The sequence below is a fragment of the Labrus mixtus genome, chromosome 13 (assembly GCF_963584025.1).
Source record: "Labrus mixtus chromosome 13, fLabMix1.1, whole genome shotgun sequence".
In the NCBI taxonomy this organism is placed as follows: domain Eukaryota; kingdom Metazoa; phylum Chordata; class Actinopteri; order Labriformes; family Labridae; genus Labrus; species Labrus mixtus.
Genome location: NC_083624.1, coordinates 2,423,048 through 2,445,830, shown reverse-complemented (window position 1 = coordinate 2,445,830; position 22,783 = coordinate 2,423,048). Strand labels below are relative to the sequence as shown.

The following is a 22,783-nucleotide window of genomic DNA, read 5'->3' as shown; positions in this document are numbered from 1 at the left end:
GCTGCCTTCTGCTTTTTGATAGCCTACACAGAGACCGAAAGATTTAATTACTGCCCCTGTAAAACCAAAAACATCAAGCTAAAATAGACTAAGGCTTCAGAGTTGTTAATCATTTCATCTGGGTTTTTTCACCACCAGTCAATGTTGAAGGAGCTTTAAATTTTGTGCGGACATAAGAAGGCTTTAAAGTTGGTGTATTGTCCCTTTTTAAAGCCGTTTGGCAAACAGTTTTCTCCGTTTTAAATGTTTGTGCTAAGCTAGGCTAAACAGATCTTGGAACAGTCTGTATTTGATGCAGACGCTGAAATATCGGACTAACCTTTCAAAAAGACAGCTTGTAATTGTCTCCATTACCTCAAGTTAACACTTTTTGTTGCCAGTGAGGGTCCAAATCAACAATCTGAGACTTCCCATGTCCCAGTTTAAACTCAGGAAAACAGGTGCTGCATTCACTTCTGATTTAACTATATTAGCATCCCACAGGTACTGATGTTAAATTTGAAACTCAGTGTTCGTACGAGGTTGAAATATGTAAAACCGTTTTTCTGCAACTATAAGTGTGGATAAACTGAGTAGAATTGCTTTTTCCAAGGACTGCATTTCTGTCTCTAGGCAACAATTTAAACAGCTTTTCCAGCCATTCTCCGTAAAATGAGACATGACATCAAAACCCGAAACTCTACAAAACCTCTCAATCAATTAACAATATGCTTACAGACAGAAAAAATAGGTTACAGGGGAAGAAACTACGAGCTGTTTGGACTAAAAATAGGACGAGGCAGTGAGAATTTGTGTCAGTAAGACAGAGAGGAGGGATGACGGCTGGGCTTCATTCAAGACTATTTGTATATACATACACGTGGTCCAGGCCCTTTAAAAACACACATTTGACTCACCAAATACCATGATGGGAGCAGATTTTTTTTCACCATACAGGGACCTTTTGGGAGACTTGGGTTGAAAGAAAATTAAATACGTGGCAGCACAAACTCTACTACAGGGCTCAAGATGGCTATCACTTCACAGCTTTCATTTCTCAAGTTCAAGAGGGTAAACTTGAGGGAAAATATTTGTAACATCCCATATATTGTTTTTTTTTCTGCTTATAATAGTCAAAAAATGATGTAGAGAATATTTGAGTGTCTAAAATACCTTTTCAGATTTGTGAAAAGAGACATTTTCCATGATTCTCCTCCTAACAGACCACACACTGATCATTTATTTGCCTGTGGAATACAGATAATAACCATAACTCTGCTTTCCTCCTTACATATTAATACAGTCAGGATTTTACATGACAGGAAAAGGTAATAACCCACACACAGAGTCTGGTAAATATTATATAGTGGCTAAAAATGTATTATTCAACAGGATTATCTGCAAACAAACAGTGGCAGATGCGGATATATTATTTAAGAACGAGTCACTAGCTGTTAGGCATGTGTCCATCTTCTGTGGCATCTGTGTGTGTGTGTGTGTGTGTGTGTGTGTGTGTGTGTGTGTGTGTGTGTGTGTGTGGGGTGTGTGCTGTGTGCGTGTGTGTGATAATCCAAACATATCAGGCTGACAGACTGGTCTATCGATCAGATCCGTCACTCTAAAAACAGCCCTCTCTCCTCCAGCATCAGCTCAGACTGCAAAACAAAATCACTCCACTTTCACCTTCAATCTGCTCTCACTCACTATGAAATATAGCAATAAGTCCCCTTCATATAAATATAACAGGACACAGACACTCCAGACATTGAAAGAAAGATAAGGAAACACATTTTATTTGACTTAGAAACCCCCTTAAACTTTTAGTCTTCCCATCATGGTACAAATGCAGCAGATAATTGACTTAAAGGGGCAAGATCAGTTCATGTTCAGTCCTCATTGGATCCCTAAATCTTTTCTCAGAGAAAAATAGCATTTTCAGACTGAAATCCAACATTATTTATAATTACCAATGATAAGGGGGAATTGTTTGGCTTAAGTGATAAAACAGCTGAATTTGGTGAATTTGGACCAAACTGAGGAAATAAAGAGACTTTTTAAGGAGCAGCATTTTCATCTGGATCCCCTGTTTGTGTGTGGCATGTAAAGTATTTTTTGAAACAATCTGACCATGATTTCACAAGACAACGTGCTCCTGCTCGATCATACGTGCAGGGGTTGCATTAACCCTCGATGTTTCAGGCAGTCCACAGTTAAGGGATTCTACGCGTAAAGTGAGAAGGTGCGTGGATTTTACGCTTTTTTAAACGCAGTCCATCCATCGGTGCGTAAAGCTCTGTCTGTAGCCTATCCTCTCCCCCCCCCCCCTTCTCACCCACTCCCCCTCTATGAGTGTGTGTGTGTGTGTGTGTGTGTATGTTTTCTCCTGTCAGCGGACCTCGCCGTGCTCCATGTGAGCGAGGAAAAAAAAAAAAAAAGACGCAACTACACGGGGCTGCTGCTGTCGCCGCTCTGGAGCGCTCTACTGATGCAAAACAGTAAAAAACACACACTCAAAACACCAACCAGCGCACATGTGACATTTCATCCCAGTTTCTAAACCCCTTTAGTTTCCCGGAAAAGATAATAAAACGCATCTCTAACCTGCTGCCAGTTCTCCTCCAGGGAAGGCATCGCAGAGAAATAACCAGTGTCATGAACGAGTTGAAGTTCCTGGAAAATACTGTAATTCGCCAACAGATCCATGCTTGATGCAAAAAAGGAAAAGTCAGTAAAGAAGTCCGGTTTCCGCGCAATAAAAACGCACTTCTCCTTTGCCCCTCTTCTCAGACTTGTCAAATTAAAAGAAACAAACGCTGGAAAATCCCAGCCGGTGCAGATGGAGCGCACCTGAGCACTTTTATTTAAAAAAAGGAAAAACAGGAAGAAAAGAGTTGATTATTATATCTTTGTCAAAGCAATCCCCTCTCTTCTCTGCTCGCTATGTCACGCCTCTCTACTCAGTCCTGGATCGGGGGTGCCAGATCTATTTCCGCATTGCCAGATTGCCAATCGGTCTCCCGTAAATGCTGCCAGGTTGCCAGGTTTGCTCCGCTTGCAGCAGCAGACTGGACCCCGCTGCAATCCAGGCGACCGGCGAGCGAGGGGAGGGAGCGAGGGGAGGAGCCAGCTGTCAGTCACTTTCATGCGTGACCTAATAAGGTAAATAGGGTTGATGATGTCACTGGCGTCCAATTAAGGAGGCGCTGAGACTGGAGGAGGGGGCGGAGTTCTCGGGGATACTGAGCTGCTATTGGCTGCAGCAGGCTGTCAGTCCGTCTGTAGATGGCAGTGAGGGGTGAGTTATTTTTAGAGGCCTATATAAAAGCAGCAGCATTCCTCTCTCAGTCATTACAAGCTGCACAAGCGGAGAGGAGAGAAACGGAACGCGTCTTCTTCTGCTAACACGAGGAAACAGCCACAAAAAGATTAAATATTTGAATAAATGTTCGCAAAGAATCAACAGAGAGTGAGAAGAAACAGCAGTGGTGTTGGAGATAAGATGCCTGTTGTTTTTTCTGAGGTTTTACAGCTTCACCGCATAGACTCCGCCATGTGGTTTCCATGTGGTGAATCTGCAGAGAGCAGGGAGGGAGAGGAGAGCAGAGCTCAGCACGATCCTCCCACCTGTTCACTTTACAACAGTTTATCCCCCTTTTGTTCATTTCTGGAGTAAATCCAATTGCATTAGCATTTTTTTTGTTGTTGCAAAATGTTAAATAAAAACACACCAGGAAAAAAGTGTCACTAATCTGACAACAACTGTCACTGTTTATAAATGTTGATATTCCCTTTGCAAAATGAGCCCTAAAACCTGCTAAAATACTTTAATACGGAATAAAATTCATCAAACATCATGGTGGGCACGCATGACTGGATGCAATTACTTTCTTTCCAACACTGCAATGATCAGAGAGAACTTTTGAAATAATTTAATCTAATAAAGTTTTAGATCTTAGTGCGAAATAATCATGCAAGATAAAAAAAAAAAAACTATGCACGCCCCAAATTTGGAAATGAGAAATTACAAATACTTTTGTAACAGGGACCTACACAATTCTTGAATTTAAGGAAATGTATTCATTTTGAATGCTGAATTTGACAGTTAAACACACATTTTAGGTACAGCACGGACACTTACAGAAGGTGGCATTTTTGTCTTTTCTTTAAAACATGTTGAACTGTTGGCTCATTTGTCATAAATTCTGTTTAAAAAAAGGAAACAGTCATGTGGGTAATGAGAAGGAAAATTGTGTCAGTATGTCAGAAAAGCTTCACCAGTATTAATACCTCTACCCTTCTAGTGTAAATTCTCAGTAAAACAGGGTCTATTTCACAGTGAAGTTTCTCTGAAGCTCCATCCTTCAGTTGTTGAGTGACTGCAGCTTGTGTTCAAACAGGACAGGTTCAACTGTCCGACTGCTGTTTCCTGCCAGCGCCGTTACAGACACATCTGGGTGATGATGCTCCAGATGTTTGACTATCTTATATGATTCCTTAATGAGTATCCAACACTCTACAGGTGAAGTGGCATCAGAAGCTCCTGAAACATGAATTCCTTCTTTGTGCATTACACAGCTTAATGTATGACCTCTTTAGATCCAGGGGTTTAACAAACTGGCATTAAAACAGACAAGAACTCAAACAGTGACACTTACACTTCAGAGTTATCATGTGCTAAAAACTGAACTTTTAGGGTATATTAACAATAATTATTAAAGTGCAGAAACTGAGAACTTATTTTGACAAATAGAAATACTGTTATATTGAAATTGTATTAAAATGGCTTTAATAACAAATTAAATGAAGAAGAGTTTGGGGATTTTTAGAACTAAATATATTAGTTTAGATGTTTCTGCACAGACTGTATTTGTCAGTGATGCATTACATTATAGGTCTAAGTTTAGTTGATTTGACTAACATGACTAACAAGGGGACAGACAGCTGTACAGACAGTAACTGTTTATAAAGCCTGTGAATTAAATACATTTTAATGGAACATATTGTAGAAATCACTTAAATTAGACTCTCAAATGATTGATTTTTGAATCAGGAATGAGAGATACTTTCAGTCACAGACAGGTCTTCACCTTCTTCACATCTTTCATCCTTTTCTTTTTTGTCCTGCTGGATATGAAAAGTGATATTTTTCCCTCTTGACCCATGAACAAAACCATTTAATCTATGACCTATAGCCCTTTTAAGACTGCGTTTCAGCTAAAGTGCTGTGCTAAGCTCAATTCACACTGCGTTTCGTCGTTGTGGAAGCACGGCACAGCAGGAGCTCCACATACACACACAGTCAGACATGCACAAACACACAGCGCTGTGCTCCCCCGGTTCCGCTGATACCATCTCGGCCCTGCAACGCCTCTGTTACTACCTCCGAAGGGGGTATCACTTCATCCTCCCTTTGCGCATATGCGACATTCAGACTGAAGGCGAGACGTCACAGCGACTTAAATAACACACCTTGAAACATCAGTCTGAATCGGGCTATTGAGAGACATGCTACTCACACACATAAGCCTGAAGTACGTACATGCACAAACAAGGTCTTTGAATATGCATCTATGGAAAGACGTCAGACTGTGCAGGCTCCAAACAGGGGCACCACTGAGCGGTTTGGGTCTTGGTGCCTTGCTCAAGGACATCTCAGCAGTACTCAGGAAGTAAACTGGCAACTCTCCAGATCCCAACCCAAGTCTCAATGGACTGAACTACTGCCACCCATCACTTCAGTGTGATGATGTTGCAGATTTTCCATTTTTCTCTCAGATTAAAGAATAAAACGAATATAAGAATGGAAACAAGCATCTTTATTGAAGTTGTCTGCTGGTTTAGGTTTACTGTCAGCACTTACAAATGATTCTTATTACTGGGGTCTATGGGGGGGAAATACTTTTCAAGCTGCAGGGATATTTTATGCCATAACACCGTGAATGGCCAACTTCAAAGTAAGGCCAAGAAGCATACCTGTATCCAGGCTGTGATAAAACATCCATGTGATAACCTCATTGTCTGAAACTTACCTCAACCTCTGACACCATTAGCATGACTGACACAAACCCCATCACACGTCCATCTCTCTCTCTACAAACTACATTAATTGGATTAATGAGGATGCAACAATGAAAGGTCAAAATTTGAAACTCAAATGCGACGTCTCAGACGACACCAGTCTAATTTTGACTAAAAACCTTCCGGGGCGATGTATCCTGGCACTTTTGTTTAAGTATTTAAGTAACAGAGAGCTCGGCTAACTGCTGGAGGTGGTGTTCTTAAAAGGTCAAAACTTAATCTGAGGCACGTTTAAAGTGCTCCAACACTGACAGTTTGATAAAAGTTGAGATATGATGAACTTGTTTACCATGTCTATACACTACGCTGTATATACACAATGATCAGGGTGAATACTTGATTGTGATTGGCTGCAGGGTGTCCATTAACTCCCAGGTATTGGACACCTTTGGTGAAACTTCTTAATTGATTTGCCTGTCACTAAATGAGTAACCATAGCAACAATGAAGCAGTCAAAGCCTTCAATTTTTAAGTATTTGGTAAACAAGCTACCTTGTCTCACATTATGCATTACTTAGGAGGTTTGAATAATATTTGTTTTAATACTATTTGTATCAAATATTAAACATAAGCTTCTATCTATCTGTCTCTTAAGCAGGGTACACACTACAAGATAATTGGGCTGATTTTGGAGGGGCCGAGATGGTATTCTGCCATTCTGACAATCCTAAGCAAAGTCTTGATTTTTTTAAAGGGTTCCAAAGATGTTCTTGTCAGGTTTTCCTGAGGTGAGGGGTGTGTTAAGAGTGATCTGATCTGATCCAAAGGACAACTTCAATACGTACGGTCTGATCTCCTGTGTGTGTTGAGACCTGAGGGTAGCAGAGTTCACACACACACACACACACACACCTTGGATTATCCCCTGGAACGAAACAATAGCCAACTGGGAAGCCAGCTCACTGAAGAACAGCATGACATGGACAGCCATATCTTCATGCTGTCTCCACGTCTTTTTTTTCCATTCTGTAACTTTTTCTTCCTGAATCTTAAGTTGAAAGTACAAAAACTGTTAAAAAAATGATTGACAGCGATAAATAACATATCTGTTAATGTGTGGTGTGCTGTTAGCGTCACATTGCTGCTCTCCGCACACTTTATGAAAAAAACTCTTTAATCTATGATTTCATTGTCGTCATGTGTTGTCTCTCACATTTTAAAACATCTTTGAGTCTTGTCCAGGCATTATGTAACAGCCACATGATTTGTACCGTGAATTTACTCATTATGGAGCTAACGTGTCGTTGCGTGCCTGGGCCTCTCTCTTTTTCTGCTTCTCCTCAGTGTCTCTCGTCCCCCGGGAGACACGCTGCAGGCCTCTGAGGACGAGCAGGGCCAGATGGCTTCTAGATTGCCTGTTTCAGGACATTTTCCACATTGATTTTTACAGCTCAGTCTGCCACTCGAGGATCAGAGGAAGGAAGGAAAAGAGGAAGGAGGAGGGAGGCAGGAAGGAGATGCTGCAAGAGAGAGTGTGTGTGTGTGTGTGTGTGTGTGTGTGTGTGTGTGTGTGTGTGTGTGTGTGTGTGTGTGTGTGTGTGTGTGTGTGTGGTGGGGGTGGAGGGATGGAGAAAAATGGATCAATACTACTACTGACAGCCTATAAGAGGCCCTTATCAGATCCACATGCAGCATCTCAGTGAGATTCAATACTGAATCTACAATCATTAACATCTTTAACAAATAAAAAAAACAGGTCAGTCAGAAGCAGCACAACTTTCCCCACAATCGACCCTGAACACTACAACTACCATTATCTACTTCCACTATTACTCCTGACATTACACCTCCACTTGTATCTTCAGTTTTATCAACAGCTGGCTGTTAAATCAAGAATAAAGTGCCTTCTACTTCTCTTTCACCTCTTTCTCCTCCTCCTCCTCTTCTAGTCCTTTTTGTCTCTGTTGATGTCTATATCCTATTAAGTCTATCCATTATATTACTCCAACCCCCTACTACTCCTCATTCCCTCCTCTTAAATTTCTACTGCTTGGTGTTGTCCTCCTCCTGTTCATAGTATTCCTCTCCCTTCCTCTCCCTTCCTCCAGCTCCTTTACTTCTCTTATACTCCTCTTCCTCTTTCTTCTACTACATAAACTAATCTTCCCCTTCCTATAAGTCCTCTGACTTATGCTGGGACTCCTTTTTCCCAGTTCCCCCTTTTTCTCCTCCATCTACTAAACTACTCCTAGGAATCCAACCTTTTTCAACTACCTTTGCTAATCCTTCTCGTCCTCATTCTCCTCCTGCTCCTGCTCCTCTTATAACAACTAAAACTACTCCTAATACTCCTCTAACCACCTCCAATATACTCCTACAACTCCTGCTCCTACTTCTATTGTGCATACTACTCGTCATGCTCCTCTTCCTCATATAGTACTCCTCCTAAAACTAATTAAAATACTTCAACAATCTTTTTATTAAAGAACCTAAAATTACTCCTCCTCCAATTACCACTATGCTCACTCCTCTTCTAATCCTCCTTCTACAAGAACTTCAACAACTAGCCCTCCTCCTCCTCCAACTAATCATACCTCTGCTCCTTCTTCAACTATACGATTACTACTCCTCCTCCTTCTCCTCTTCTCGTTCTCTTCCTACAATTAAAAGTACTCCAATGACTCCTACTCCTCCTTCTCCTCTTTAACCAGCAAATTCCTCCCAACAACAACTAAAACAATTCCTACAACTCCCCCCCCTACTACTCCTCTTACAAATTCTAAAACTACTATTGATTCCTACTCCAAATCCCCCTCCTCTCCTATAACTATTAAAACCTCCTCCTAGTGCTCTTCCTCCATGCTGCTGCTCCTATTGTCCTCTTGCTCCTGTTAATAAGTACCACTTCTCTCCCTTTGCTCCTACAAATGTCCCTCTTACTACAACTTCTCCACTTCCCTCTTTTTCTCCTTTGCCTCCATCCTATCCGTTTGCTCCTCGCCTTCTCTTATGTGTAGTCTTCCTCTTTCTACAACTGCTCCTGCTAGTCCTTCTTCTCCTCGGTTATTATTCCTCGTCCTACACCTCCTCCTTTGTCTCCTTTTTCCTCCATATTGCTCCAATTACAAGTCCTCCAACTCTCTCCCTTCCTCTCCTTTTCCTCTTCATTCTTCTGATAGCTTCCACTCTGTCTTCTTTCTCTTTTTTTGTCTCCTCCTGTTGTTGAAAATGGTTTTAGAGCGAAAGAGAAAATGAGAGAAATTATTAAAAAGGCACAAAGAGGATTAAGAGAGAAGAAGAAGAAGAAGAAAAAAGAGAGAAACGAGTGAAGGAGAAAAAAGAATTTCACAGTTAAATGGATCATCAGTGTAATTCCATGTTTTCACTTTCTGGCTAAAACCACAGACCAACATAAAAGCTCTCTGTGTGTTCAAATGCATGTGTGGGAGTGTGTGTGTGTGTGTGTGTGTATCTACTACACAACCTTTTAAAGGCGGGCATCGCCGCCCAGCTCCACACACACTCATGTTGTAATCTTATTATTGTGTTGTGTTGTTCTGGCACTGAGAAGAATTGGATGGAGAGGAGGAGAGGAAAAAATGATTTTAGCACTTTTCTTCCATCATCTAATCAGGACTGGAACTTAAAGCCTGTGGGAATTAGGTTGTGAATAGTAGAAAAAAATAAAAGCATGATATTAAAATTGAGTCTCATTAAGAATTTACAAAAATATGAGACAATGCGTCTTCAAGATCTTCAACCAGTCCAGTTGCCTTTGGATTAAGCTTGGAATCTACCATGACCTGGATGACTGAGAACCTACACAGACAATAAATGTTGCTGTTGATCCCTCAAGACTGTGTGGGAATGGCATTTCACATTTATATTGACAATCCTTCTGACTCCGCCCACAACAACAGTCCCTGTGAAATAAAAAAGAAGAAGAGTGAAATCAGTGAAACGCTCCATCCACAACTTCTTTTCCTATAGCATCACGATGAACTAGGCAAGTCTGGTATGAACTTTAAGTTATTGGTAGACTGAGGAAGAAGATGCTAGCACACTCCAAAATTGTTCTATCATTATCACAATGTTTCAACCAGAGGTCTTCTTCAGGGGATAATTTTTGAACCTGAAGAAGACCTCTAAGTATCGACACCTGGCCCAAATGAAGACAGGGTCAATTCATTTTGCGGTATATTTCAATAGTGGATTGAAACAAATTTAAATAATTAAAGATGCCTACTGTTGTGTATTAAACTATGTTATAATTAGAAGGCTGTTGTGATTTGAGCTTTTTAAATTTTTTTTAAAGATTTATTTTTGGGCTTTTAATGGAGCGATAGGACAGAGTTGGAAATCAAGGAGAGAGAGAGAGAGTGGGGAACAACATGAGGAAAAGGAGCCACATGCTGGATTTGAGCATGGGCCGCCCGCTTGGAGGAATAGCCTCCACACATGGGTACGCACACTAACCACTGCGCCACCAGTGCCCCATGATTTGAGCTTTAAAGATGGTTTCGATATCAACTCAAATGAAAAACCAATTCCTCTGTGTTTTCTTTTCTGTGCAATTTCAAAACAACACATACTGTACAGCTGTTAAAACTTTTACATTTTCTATCAGCCTTATAGTCAACACAAAATGATAAGACCTAACAAATGTTAAATAAACACATATGATGATAAATCGATAGATAGAGCAACGCCTGCTGTTAGTCCCGTACATTCTTAAAGCTGCCCTGATTTCTAACAAAGATTTCTGAGAATACTGTTCATGTGAAATGTGATCGCTATCTTTCAGCATGTCCGAAATCCTTATCCTGGCTTTGAGGAATGCCTCAGCTCGGTAACATAGAAACACACAGGGACACTGTGTGTGCATACACATCTTATCCTTGTTTCTGATCATTGCAGCTTTCGTACAGGTGCAGAAACAATCCGTTTTTTTGAATCTTCAAGATGCATCGCTTCACTTCTACGAGCTTGCCTCAGTTTCTCTCGCTGCTGCAGAGCCTCGGGCTTTGTGAATGTTTCATTTACACTCTATTTTAATACTTATTTCTATTTGGAGAAAACTAACAGTTGGAGGGGTTAGGGTTTTGTTTAGATACAATATGTGAGAGGCTGCCAGAGAAGATCAGAGGCATCTGCATTCAGGAAGTGAGAATGATTTTTTTTTTATTATGTGAATTAATTTTGTAGTATTTTACTTTTTACAAGATATGTTCAAGCTTTACTTGACTAATAGGACAGGAAACAGACCTGCAGACAATGTCACAAAACCATAGTCCTCCTTCCTGGAGACCACTGCACATAATCCTGAGTAAAAGATGGACGACACATAGAACGATGCACAAAGCCTCTGTGGCTGTGACAGAAGGAGGCGACACAGACACCTTGCTCTGCTGTGAGAGTCACAGCTGGATCACTGAACCGGACATGAGCAGAGAACCAGAGGTGAAACCAGGAGCTGTGAACCACGAGAAACATGCTGGATCAGAGGCCTCAGACTAACACAGGAGCAACTTAGCATATCAACTAAAAACAACAGAAGGATAGCCTGTTAAGATACAAAGAAAAAAGCTTCTCTATGTGTTCTGACCATATGAACAATGTGTCTCCATTCACTTCAGTTGTACAAATTTGAAGCTAAAATACCCCGAGATGAGTGCCAACATGATGAGGTGGTGAGATCATTTAGGATCAAGACCTGCACAGAAAGGATCTGGCTGCTGACCAAAGCACACCTTAAACTTACAATAAAATATCAAAGACCCCTCATGTTGGTGCAGTCCACAGCAGAACAGATTGTTGTGTCTGTTTGAAACACACACTCACAGTTCTGGAAAGTTCAATGACAGTATTGGAAGTTGTGTTTTGTCTTGCCGTTCCTCCTCTATCCTGCTTAGCTGGTAAAGAACACTACAGGAAGAGCATCAGTCATCAGAGCTGTCAGTCAAGATGTTACATCCACTCTTTTTCACAACGAATAACTAATTCAAAATAAGGTTCTCAGAAAAATGAACATTTGGACTTTAATCAGAGAGGTAATAACTAACGATCATGATAGAATCGGAGTTTGAGAAAAAAATATTTGACATGTAATTTAATTTAAAAGTATGCTGAAGGTCCCATCTGTTAACATGGAGGAGGCAGGATTTATGACTGAAGCCAGTCAGTAGGGGGAGCTTAAAATCTGTTGGCTCCACATCTAGTGGGCTCTTGTTTCCTCCATCTTTTAATACCTTTTAATAGTCTGCTGTGTCCAAAACGACATACTTCCATACTTGTCCAACTATGTATGTATTTAGTATTGTAACAGCGTTTCTTGGGGTGATGTTGATTATTAGTTTAACCCTTGGTTGTCTTGCCGTTAACGGTACACTACACATTCCTAATTCAATAGACCTACGGGTGTAGGTAAGAAAAAGCACAGGGACCTATATTCTGTTGTGCGTGACATACACTGACCGAACAACAACAGAGATACATCACTCCACTTGTCTTGAAGCAATATCCCTCCGCCATCCGTAACCATGAGCAACCTTAAAGGCAAAGTGCACCATATCAAACATTTACACTTGAAATTGTATGCAAAGTACAAAATTAAATCAAATAACGTGTATCATCTCAACCTGAGAAAAATAGAGATCTATAAAATGAAACTTCAAAAATAAATCTCGTCTCCATCTTACAGTATCAAACATTAACCGTTCTCCCCATTTTATTTGTCAGTAGTTGTAAATGTAATTAATAGATTGATCAGTCTGTTATCATACTCTGTTGTCACTGTTAATATTGCAAATACATTTTACCATAATGACTGACATTGTAGCTATAAATCTGCTTATTCATTGTTGTTGCTTCGTTTGTCTCTATCCTCTCCTTCTGTCTCTCTATCCCACTAGACGAGCCCTGCACAGTTGCAGCAGATGGCTGTTCAGCATGAGTCTGGTTCTGCTCGAGGTTTCTGCCTCTTACAGTAAAAGCAGTTTTTTTTAGTATGACCAGAAAACAGACTTGGTCAGTGATAATTTACACTTCATCCACAACACTAAGAACCATCTTAAATACTCTTACACAGTCAAGACAAAGATGCAAAACACCTGCCTCTCCTGCCGTTAAATAGAACCCTTTTCCTCACCTCCGCTCTCTAAATATGTAGCTGTGATATTTCCTGTCTGCTCCCTCCTCCTCTCATGTCTGTGATATTTTTAATAATGGAGAAGAAGAAGCAATATATCCTTGAGCTGAGGGAGCCATACAGGGTTAAGCAGATTCTGCGGCTAATTGCGCTTTCTGGTTTTTAATAAAGAAAAACTACACGCCTGCAGGCCTGTGTGTGTGTGTGTGTGTGTGTGTGTGTGTGTGTGTGTGTGTGTGTGTGTGTGTTTAAACCAACACCAGGCATGAGCAAATAGTTGAAAAGTCTAATACCATTTGGCTCTGTCAGTGTGTACAGACACTAGTGTTTGTTGTGTATAATCGTATCTGTTTCTATGTGAGAAACCCTCACAGCACATCAGTGGATGGATCAGTGGTTTAGTCCAATAAATCAGAAGAAAAAAATGAAATATGTGAAAATTGCTCAGGCAGTTAGAAGACAAATCGTTTTTCTTGTTTGCAGCTGCTGACTCTTCCTGTATCTTTGACACATGTTATGTTGTTGATCGCTGAAGATAAAGGCAGGTTAAGGACTCCTTCGACATGTCGAGCTAAGACGTCCTCAGTATCCGATGTACAAGCAGAACCAATGATTTAGATGGACAATCTCAGAGCCCATCGGCTATCAGCTGATGACAATATAGCCTTTGGAAACTTTTCAGCAGTTAGTGAAAAAACAGACTTCCAGCCAAGACTCCCTTTTCCATTGCCTTTGTTTACAGTTTGAGTGGCAAATTGAGAAACCAGAATGGAGTTGGAGTTAGGAGACGACGTCTCAGAGCAAATTGTTAACTTCACTTGGATAAATATCTCTTTTATATGGGGTTTGGAAAATTCATCTTCAGGGATAATTTGTTGAAAGTAATCCAGCAGGGTCAAAGCTATGGGATGAAAACAAATCTTAAAGTATCAGGATAAGATACAATAATCCAATCCTGTTTTTTTATCTAGATAAAATCTCCAGTTTGTGTTGTTCAGAACTCTTCAGTAGGATTATGAATACTTGGATTCTGAAAATCTGAATTATCCTGATCCTAGCAGAAAGCTGGATTCCATGAACTAAATGTGAGAAAACCGTTAAATTGAACGGAAATAACACGTGTACAAGATGTTGATATTGAAAGTAAAATATATTTTGCTTCAATATCAAACATGACATATTTGATTTAGAGGAACCGAGGATCTTTCAGTTTGTGTGGGATTTTGGCGCCTCCTGTGGACAAAGTACGTGTTGTGAAGTCCCCTTTAGGGCACTGGTAATTCAGAGTTTTGGATCAGGTTGATCAGATCCAGTTTACATATATATATTTAAATGGGATCAAAGTGAGCTTTAATAACGGGATCTTTGGTAGAAAAAAGTGGATTACTTAAACCAGATCATTCTTGTCATGATTAAAACTTTTGAATAACCGGGGACAAGGTGTCTGCAACTGATGGATGGGCTCCATATTGCACTATGGATGATGCATTCTGCCTCCTTAGCTTTCCAAACAGATTGTTATGCAATGGTATGATACTACCTTGACTACAAAGAGACCAAATCTAGTGCCATCCTACAGAGTCCATATACAGAATATTTCAACAGAGATTAGATGGATATTAATGACTCATATTAAAACAAATGTAATGTGAATATTTTACATTCAAAAGCTTACCAGGTTTGTAAGCTTTAAAAATCCTACAAACTCATCATTGGATGTGTAAGCTCCGTTCATCCCCAGTCATTATTCACTCGTTTAGACTTCCTGCTGCTGCAGGGTGCGACTCATTTCAGACTTAAATTGCAAGAATAAAAAAAACTGTGAGGCTTCAGGCAATTCTTTGCATGGATTGTAAAAATGTAGCTGCAGTTTCAATAAAAGGGAATCCTGGTAAACAATGAGGGAGCGAGTGTGGGAAAGGAAAGGCCATGAAAGTGAGCGGTGGGTGGATGTCGGGGGCTTGAGGAGCCCATGGAGACGTTATGTTCTTTATGAAGCCGTAAAACAAAAGGCTGCTGCGTTTCCCTTCATCACAGTGACCTTCGTTTGATGACCGGCCCTCGTCATTGGCTCTTTAAAGACCCGGGTAATGGATGTTTATACATGGCAGACATAAACCGGCGCGCATAACCACACCATCATCCTCACGCCGGGCAATAATCCGCCTCGGGCTCCGGGGTTTTATGATTGACAGAAGCGAATAAATCTGTTCATTTGGATATGCTGTGACAGGAATTAATTACCAGGCAATTGTGTCTAACATATTAATTTAGAGGAGATTATACAATGCATTAGCCCGACACTTATTAAGCATGGTTATGTACGCCTGCGTTTGTGTATTGAAATCGCACAGGCGGAAAATTCAGTCCAATTTGCCATGCTTGGCTCCCGTTAACACACTGCTGTGTCTCTGAAACGCTCCCCACTTCCTCTCATCCTGCTCCCTTCTCCCTCCGCTCTGCTCTCTGCTCTGTCTCTGTCACCAGATAGATCCAAAATCAGAGAGATGCAGGAAAGTTTGGCGTCACCCGGGGGTCCAAACTAGTGCGACATGCAGAATAAAACTTTGGCAAAGCTTTGGGAAAAATGGAGAGAAGCACTTTTTTTTTAGTTTCTCTCTTGAACAACAGCCAACATTTCGCTCCATGGAGCCGTCATTAAATTCCACACAGAAGGCAGATATTATCCAAACTATCCAACAATATCTTGTAATGATTGTTCTTAATTATAGTGGGCAGATGACAAAGAACTTATTTATCTTAAAACTGTATTACATCCAAGTTCTGCACAAAACAAAAGGACATTTTATGTTGAACATGTGTCGTAATTATCATATAATCTCTTTCAACTGAAATCTAATGTTGGCAATTATCTATTTGCAGTGACAGAGGCCTTTACTGATTTAAAAAAACAACAACTATATTTTTAAAACCAAAAATAATTTTAACTTTTGTTGAATAGTTTTGCAATGAGAAACTATTTTCAGTAATTTTGTAAAGTAACTCAAAGTGAAAGAACTGACCAAAGTTTTTTAAACATCAATTCAAACAGCAGCCAGATAGATGGTTGGTGAGGGGGCGAGAAATTTAAGGGTTCAAACCAAACTTAGTCTGTTTCGTTTCTGCCAAAATTACACGCTCCAATAAAAAAAAAAAAAAACTGGTTTCAAGTTTGGGAAGAGAGAAAGTGTAATTTGGAATATCCCAATAAAGTTATAGAGGGACAGGTGGTGAGATTTGGTTAACAACCCAACAACAGTGGTCTCTGATCGCACTGTGAGACAAGTTCACAGATGGCTTATTTGGAGTTTTGGCTGAATTGGCAGAAATTTTGGACTAATCTCTCACAATGTGACTTCCACTGTGACCCATGTTCGACTAAACCAACCAACTAAAATATGACAGGAAGTAACAGAATCCACTAATGGAAGTGACTTTGTGGAAGTCATTTTTGAATTAAAAAAAGAAAAAATGTGCTCAAACTGTAGCTAAAGCAATTTCATTTGGTTACTTTCTTTGAGTAAAGTAAGTGATGACTGCAGATGACGGTGGTTTTTATTTATGTCCATTCAATGTTACATTTCAATGTGATTGTATCCTATATCAATCAGACTTCAGGGCAAGTTTATCTTGCATGTGAAGAGAAACATTATTGAACTTGATTTAGTGACATCTTGAAACTAATACAATATATTACCAGACTGAATAAATAATTGAACAATAGCAACAGTGATATCATTCATTAGTTTCTCGACTGAGTGAAAGAAGTCATGAGTTTGGCATTCATCCACGGCCCATTTCTTTTTAGCCGGAAGTAACCATGTGGCGTAACTTACAATAACCGGTCTTCTCATTAGTGCTGTACACAACAGAGAAAAGTCAACAATAATCCTGACTCCGTTGCTGAGCCATAGGTCGATGTATAATAGACAATGAACAAACCAACAAGCTGTGGCTGTTTGCTAATAAGTATCTAACTGTCTTGATGTATTTCCAACTGAAAGGTGATAGAACCAATCACAGGACAGAAAATGGGACGTAACGATGAGATACATTCGATTGGATTGTTAGCTTCAACTAAGCTTTTTAATTGGTCCAAAATTATGTAAATGCCAACGAGTGAAGTCATCGGACATTTGAAACCGTTTCACAGGAGGAGAAAATACAGAATAGTTATTTTGAGGTAAAAATAGTCAGATAATGCTTCATTGAAATATATTAAGCAGATCATGGCAGATAAACGAACATTAAACAAAGAGACGGATATAACCAGGAAAATATCTGTTTTTATTTCATGGGGACATAAATTAGATAACATGGACAATGTGCCTGGTAGCCTGTCAGCACTCAATAAAAAACAGTTTCCAAATTGTACTGGTTAATTTCTCTGGTTATACTTCCTGGTTGAGGAGCGCCAGCCAAACAGAAGTACACGTAACGCTACATTCAGTTTGGAAGTCGTTCTTTCGACTTCAGCGTGTTCACATTTTCTTTTAGTTTGAAAAGTCGTAATGTTGTATCAGCAGGAAAAAAAAACAATGTGGATGCTACGAAGAACATGCGTAGAAAGTCTTTTTGATATTTGAGTAAAAAGTCGATTTGCAACACAAGTAATGAAAAGCATCTCAACATTAACAAAACATAGTTTGTCCCCCAGGGTTTCGTTATTGGCTGGAAACATGTTTATTTCCGCTTTAAAAGAGGAAATGTTATCAGAGGACTTCGTTGAGGGATTTGTCGGCTTTTGTAGTCAGTCTCAATTGGACACTCAAGGAACTGCAGTTTTCCAAATTGGCTTTACTTTCCAACATTGGGGTTTGCTTCTTGAGAATATTCTCTGACACTAACTGCGACCTGTATTTACACTTCCCCTCTGGCCTGAGGCGTTTTGCTCCAAGAAATAAAACCGTGCTGTGTGTGTGAGAGGTGTTTCTGCGGTGTGAAGCCGCTCTAAACTTCTAACTGAAGCTCTGTCATTCTGCTGGTTTTCATGTTGACTTCAAAAACAAACTGACAAACAAATGAAGGTATAATTGGAGTCTGTGCTCCCGCTGAGAGACGACTGCTGCATCACTGAATAGATTAGCTGTTTGCAGGCTGTTGCTATGGCGTCGTACTCCACCGGGATGTGTGTTTGGTGTTTGCGAGTCTCCTATTATTGAACTGAATGCTTGCTGTTACCCCGTGTATTCAGCTGTGTGCGTGTGTGTTCCCATTTTAGAGCATTTCTGTGTGTTATCTTTTTGCAAGAATGTGTTTGAGTATTTCTGTCTGCCTGGTGTTGGTGTGTGAGTTTTTCCATCGTGTGTGTGTGTGTGTGTGTGTGTGTGTGTGTGTGTGTGTGTGTGTGTGTGTGTGTGTCTCCCTGGTGTGCTTCTAGCAAAGCGTGGCGTGTTGCTCTAACAGGCTTGTCCTCCATTAGTGGCTCAGCACTGGGCTTAAAACTGGGAGGGAGGAGAGAAGAGGGAAGACATATATACACAAACACACACACACACACACTCTCTCTCTCTCTCTCTCTCACACACACACACACACACTTTGAATTCTACTTGGATGGAGCTTAAAAATGACATTGGGATGACTGGACCTCACTGCAGCGGAGCTCTGCAATTATTGAAAAGCTTTTCTGAGCAGGTCATTGACGAAAACTGACATATCAAATACGCCATACCTCATGTACCATGGACAATATATCATTAAATAGAGATGTCATGATATCTCCAGAGTTGATAAGTTTCATGAAAGGAATGCAGTATTTCCAGAAAGTCCAAATCATTTCTTGACATGGTACACCAAATCTATATCTCCAATTGCATACATTTATTTTAAGTTATTTTTGGCCTTTTTTAGACATGACAGCTGAAGAGAGACAGCACATGTTGGGAGGAGAGAGTGGGGGGATGACATGCAGCAAAGGGCCGAGGTTGGATTCGAACCCCACAGAGAGGAGCTTTCCAGAGCCTGTTTAGCTCTATGCGACACCGCACGCCCTGCCCCACTCGGTCTGTTTCTTGGTTATGGCGGGCTACGTCAAAAATAGACTCAATGCCTATTGGATCAGAGCAAGTGAGGTCAAGAGTAGATGCAATGGTCAAGTTACGCTTAGAGCACGTTCTGCCTGATGCCAGCTACTTCGGGCCTGATGCGATGATGGACTGAGTAGTTTGAATTCGAACAGCTCATTACAGTTTCAATGTGAACTTTCTCCCCAGGTTCAAATGAATGGCTCCAATTTTGTATAAAAAAAAAATGACAGTCCTAGTGTCTAATCCATCCATCAAAATATAAGCAGGAGAAAGATGAGGTGTGTGCGCTGCCAGGCAGAGAGCAGGTGTGTGTGTGTGTATGAGTGTTTGCAGCGTACCGACAGAGAGCATAAGCTGTCATGATAACAAGCATTAAAGAGCTAATGATAGCCTGTCTAATCAGTGAGTGAGTTATGTATATGGTCTCATCACATTAGAAACCTTATAAGGTTAAGGCTTTTATAAAGATGCATAAAAAGCAGTTTGAAAGGTCAAATCTGAACCTCTTATGTGCTAAACTGTGTGCCAGAGGTAGTAAAAGTACATTGTATTGTCATCAGTTTGATGTTATTAAGTACTTTAAGTATTGATAGTGCAGTGATTTGTTCCCTGTGAGTGTTTACGATGATTCTAATTTTACAGATGCATTGGTGTGTATGTTTAGTTTTGTTGCTTTAGGTGTTTAAGAGTTGAGTTTAGAACAACAGCTAAGACAAACTGTCGTCTTGATACCAACTTCTGATACCTCTATTTGGAAGAATGACTAAACTTAATTGAATTTTACTGAATGTTTTGAATTGTTGTTGACTGAAACTAGACAAATATTTAAAAAAAAGACAAGAATAAATTAGTAAAAATGACTAAAATGTGACTCAAACTTATAAGCATTTGTATCCTTAGACAAAGACTAATTCCATAAATGACTGCCAAATTAACTCTGCTTCTGGAGTTTTGAATCCGACAGAGCTACGTTTTTTCACCCTTGCCTTTGCTCTTTATGCTAAGCTAAACACATTCTGGACCAGATAAACAAACTTCTGAGGCAAATATTAAACGTCTACTCTTTCCCTTAAATTAGCGTCACATCCTTTTAAAACTTTAACTCTCAAACTCTGTCTCTCCGTACTTTTTGTTGTTATCCAGTGAGTCCATAGCGGTCCACATTCCAGCCAGTCGCACACAGTGAGAGGAGAGTAATACACTCACATAAATATATACAGTGTACCGCAGTGCCCCCGGCCTCTAACAGACTACATAAATCCCATATTTACTGACAGCGAGGAAGCTGTCAGACACACAAGGATAGTTCATCACACCATTAGAGACACACTGACATCCCTGATGACTGTGCGTGTGTCTGTGAATGTGTGGACATGTGTGAGACTGGGGTGGGACTACAGGCTGAGTTTGATGGAGAGAGGAGCAGTTTAATCGTTCTCTAGATAATTCAAGAGGAAAGACAGAAGTGGAAGAAGGACATATTTAGTTTTTTTTTTAAACAAAAGTTTTTATATTTTTCTCCTTTACTTTGACCAGAACTCTCTTTTTTGGGGGGGGGCTGGTATCTGAGACTTGCAAAGGAGATGCTTGTTTAACAGCTGTGAACAGTTTCATAGTCTAACAGTGAATGAAAGTTCATTCTCCATTCATGCTTTAATAATGCTTTTTGTATGCTGTGAGTAATAGAAAAAACATCCATAGCTGCAGTCAAGATACCACTGTATCAGGGTGATTTTTTTTTTTATGTTTCAAACTAGCAATAGAGGAGTTTTACTGTCAAAATATGCTTCCAGAATGTTTTTTTTTTTTTTAAACACACAGCCCTGAAATGTCAATTTGTAAGTTGTGATTGCAAAAACAAACTTCATGTCCTTCTACAGAACTTTTCCCAGTATTGAACATGAAATGCAATGATTAAAAAAGGCCTTCAAAAAGCTGGTTGAAAGCATAGTTATCAAACTGGAATGAAAGGTCAGGTAGGTAAAGAAATGAACACTCCAACCTACTTTACCATTTGACCAAATAATCCTATGGTGGTTTTCTGTACATTTCATTACTATTTGTTCTCATTGGAGGAGTCAACAGCATGCAGCTCAGGATGTTTCACATGAACACAAAGTATAAAAGAGCAGAAAGACCTTCACCACAAACACAAACCAACTCTCTGCTGTTTTTGTTGAATCCCAAATATACAAGACTGACTCAACATGTGTGAGGTCTTCATCTTGCCTCCTTAATTCCATGTGTTGTGGACAAACCTTCTGCAGAGGATCTCCTGGGTATTTGGACTTCCTGGTTGCACCATGTATCTGAGGAAGAGGGGGACAAACTTTGTCTGTTGTTGTTGAAACACGTCTTCCTTCAATCTGTGACTATAAATATGTTCTTACTCTATAATCACTTCAACTTTAATTAAACATAATTGGTTAAACGGCAAATATATTTGAACCAGAATGTCTGTTACTTTGAACATGTATTTTGAATTTCCCCACGAGTGGTTTAGTCCATTCCAATCAGTTAGTGTGAGGGTATAAGGGGTGTGTTTGTGTGCGTGGTTTATTGGTTCCACACTCCGGTCCAGTAGGTGGCGGTAATGAGCCTTCAAGTTGGATGCCAACTGCCAATAAACCCAAAAGAAGAAGAAGAAGTGTGTGCTTGTGGTTTTTCCGACACCGTGGATAAGCTAACCCTGCCTGAGTCTCCTCAAGTCTGAGCCAACATGATCATACTATTTCAAAGGTAATACTTTTTTCCCGATGAAAATCTTTTGCCCAATACTTAATCATTACCTGACACTTATGAGGGGGGAAAGCTTCATAAATATCCCTGAACATGATTGATTTTCATATTTTTGCTGATGATTGTTTGCTGATAAAGAATGAACAAAAGGAAGGAAAATTAAAAAAGAGAAACTGGAGAAAGCGTCACATTGTTTATGTTGGTTGTATTCTAAGTGAGGAGATGAATAAATGTTAAAAGATGGATGGACAAAGAAGGAGTGAGAGGAGAGGGAATGTTGATACTTCAATGTGATTGAAGAGAGAGAGTACAGAGAGAGAGAATTTGACCCTTTTCTCCTCTGACCATGGCTCACACACACACACACACACACATTAACACACTTTTCACAAAGGTTAATGTGATGCTAATGTGGCCTATATTAAGAGGGTGATCATTATTTTCAGACCTTTGCTCTACGCCTCACCTGTTTATGAATAGTGTTTGTAGAGGCTGAACAAGCGATCACGTCCTTCCCTCATCTATAGAGCAAAAACCACAGAGCAAAATTGACTTCACTAAAACCACTATAGGGCAACTTTTCAAACATCCAAACTCTGAAGTTACAGCCTCACGATGTAAGTTTACATGACGGAACATTGGCTAGTGTACGCAGAGGTCTTAACAGCTCAATGCTAGTCATTTATTGTTTGGTGTCTTCTCTGTTTGTTATTGTCTCTCGTTCCCAAGTAAACATGTTTTTTATCTAAATGCTCATAAAACAAAAGTTACATTAAAACAATTAAAGAAGATCAGCAGAGAACGCTAGTTTGATACGATTAACCATGATAACAATGTTTTGTGCGCTTCTTTTCTTTGGTCAGACTCAAAT

General features: G+C 40.0%; 1 protein-coding gene across 1 annotated transcript in view; it reads right to left on the bottom strand.

Annotated features, from left to right (window-relative positions):
• klf7b (Kruppel like factor 7b) overlaps window positions 1-3,059 on the bottom strand; it is a 73,105-nt gene extending 70,046 nt beyond the window's left edge. The window contains exon 1 of the mRNA XM_061053130.1: window positions 2,581-3,059. Within this exon, the coding sequence (XP_060909113.1) occupies window positions 2,581-2,682 (102 nt within the window). The 5' untranslated portion in view covers window positions 2,683-3,059. The remainder of the gene's footprint in view (window positions 1-2,580) is intronic.
• Window positions 3,060-22,783: the final 19,724 nt, after the last annotated feature.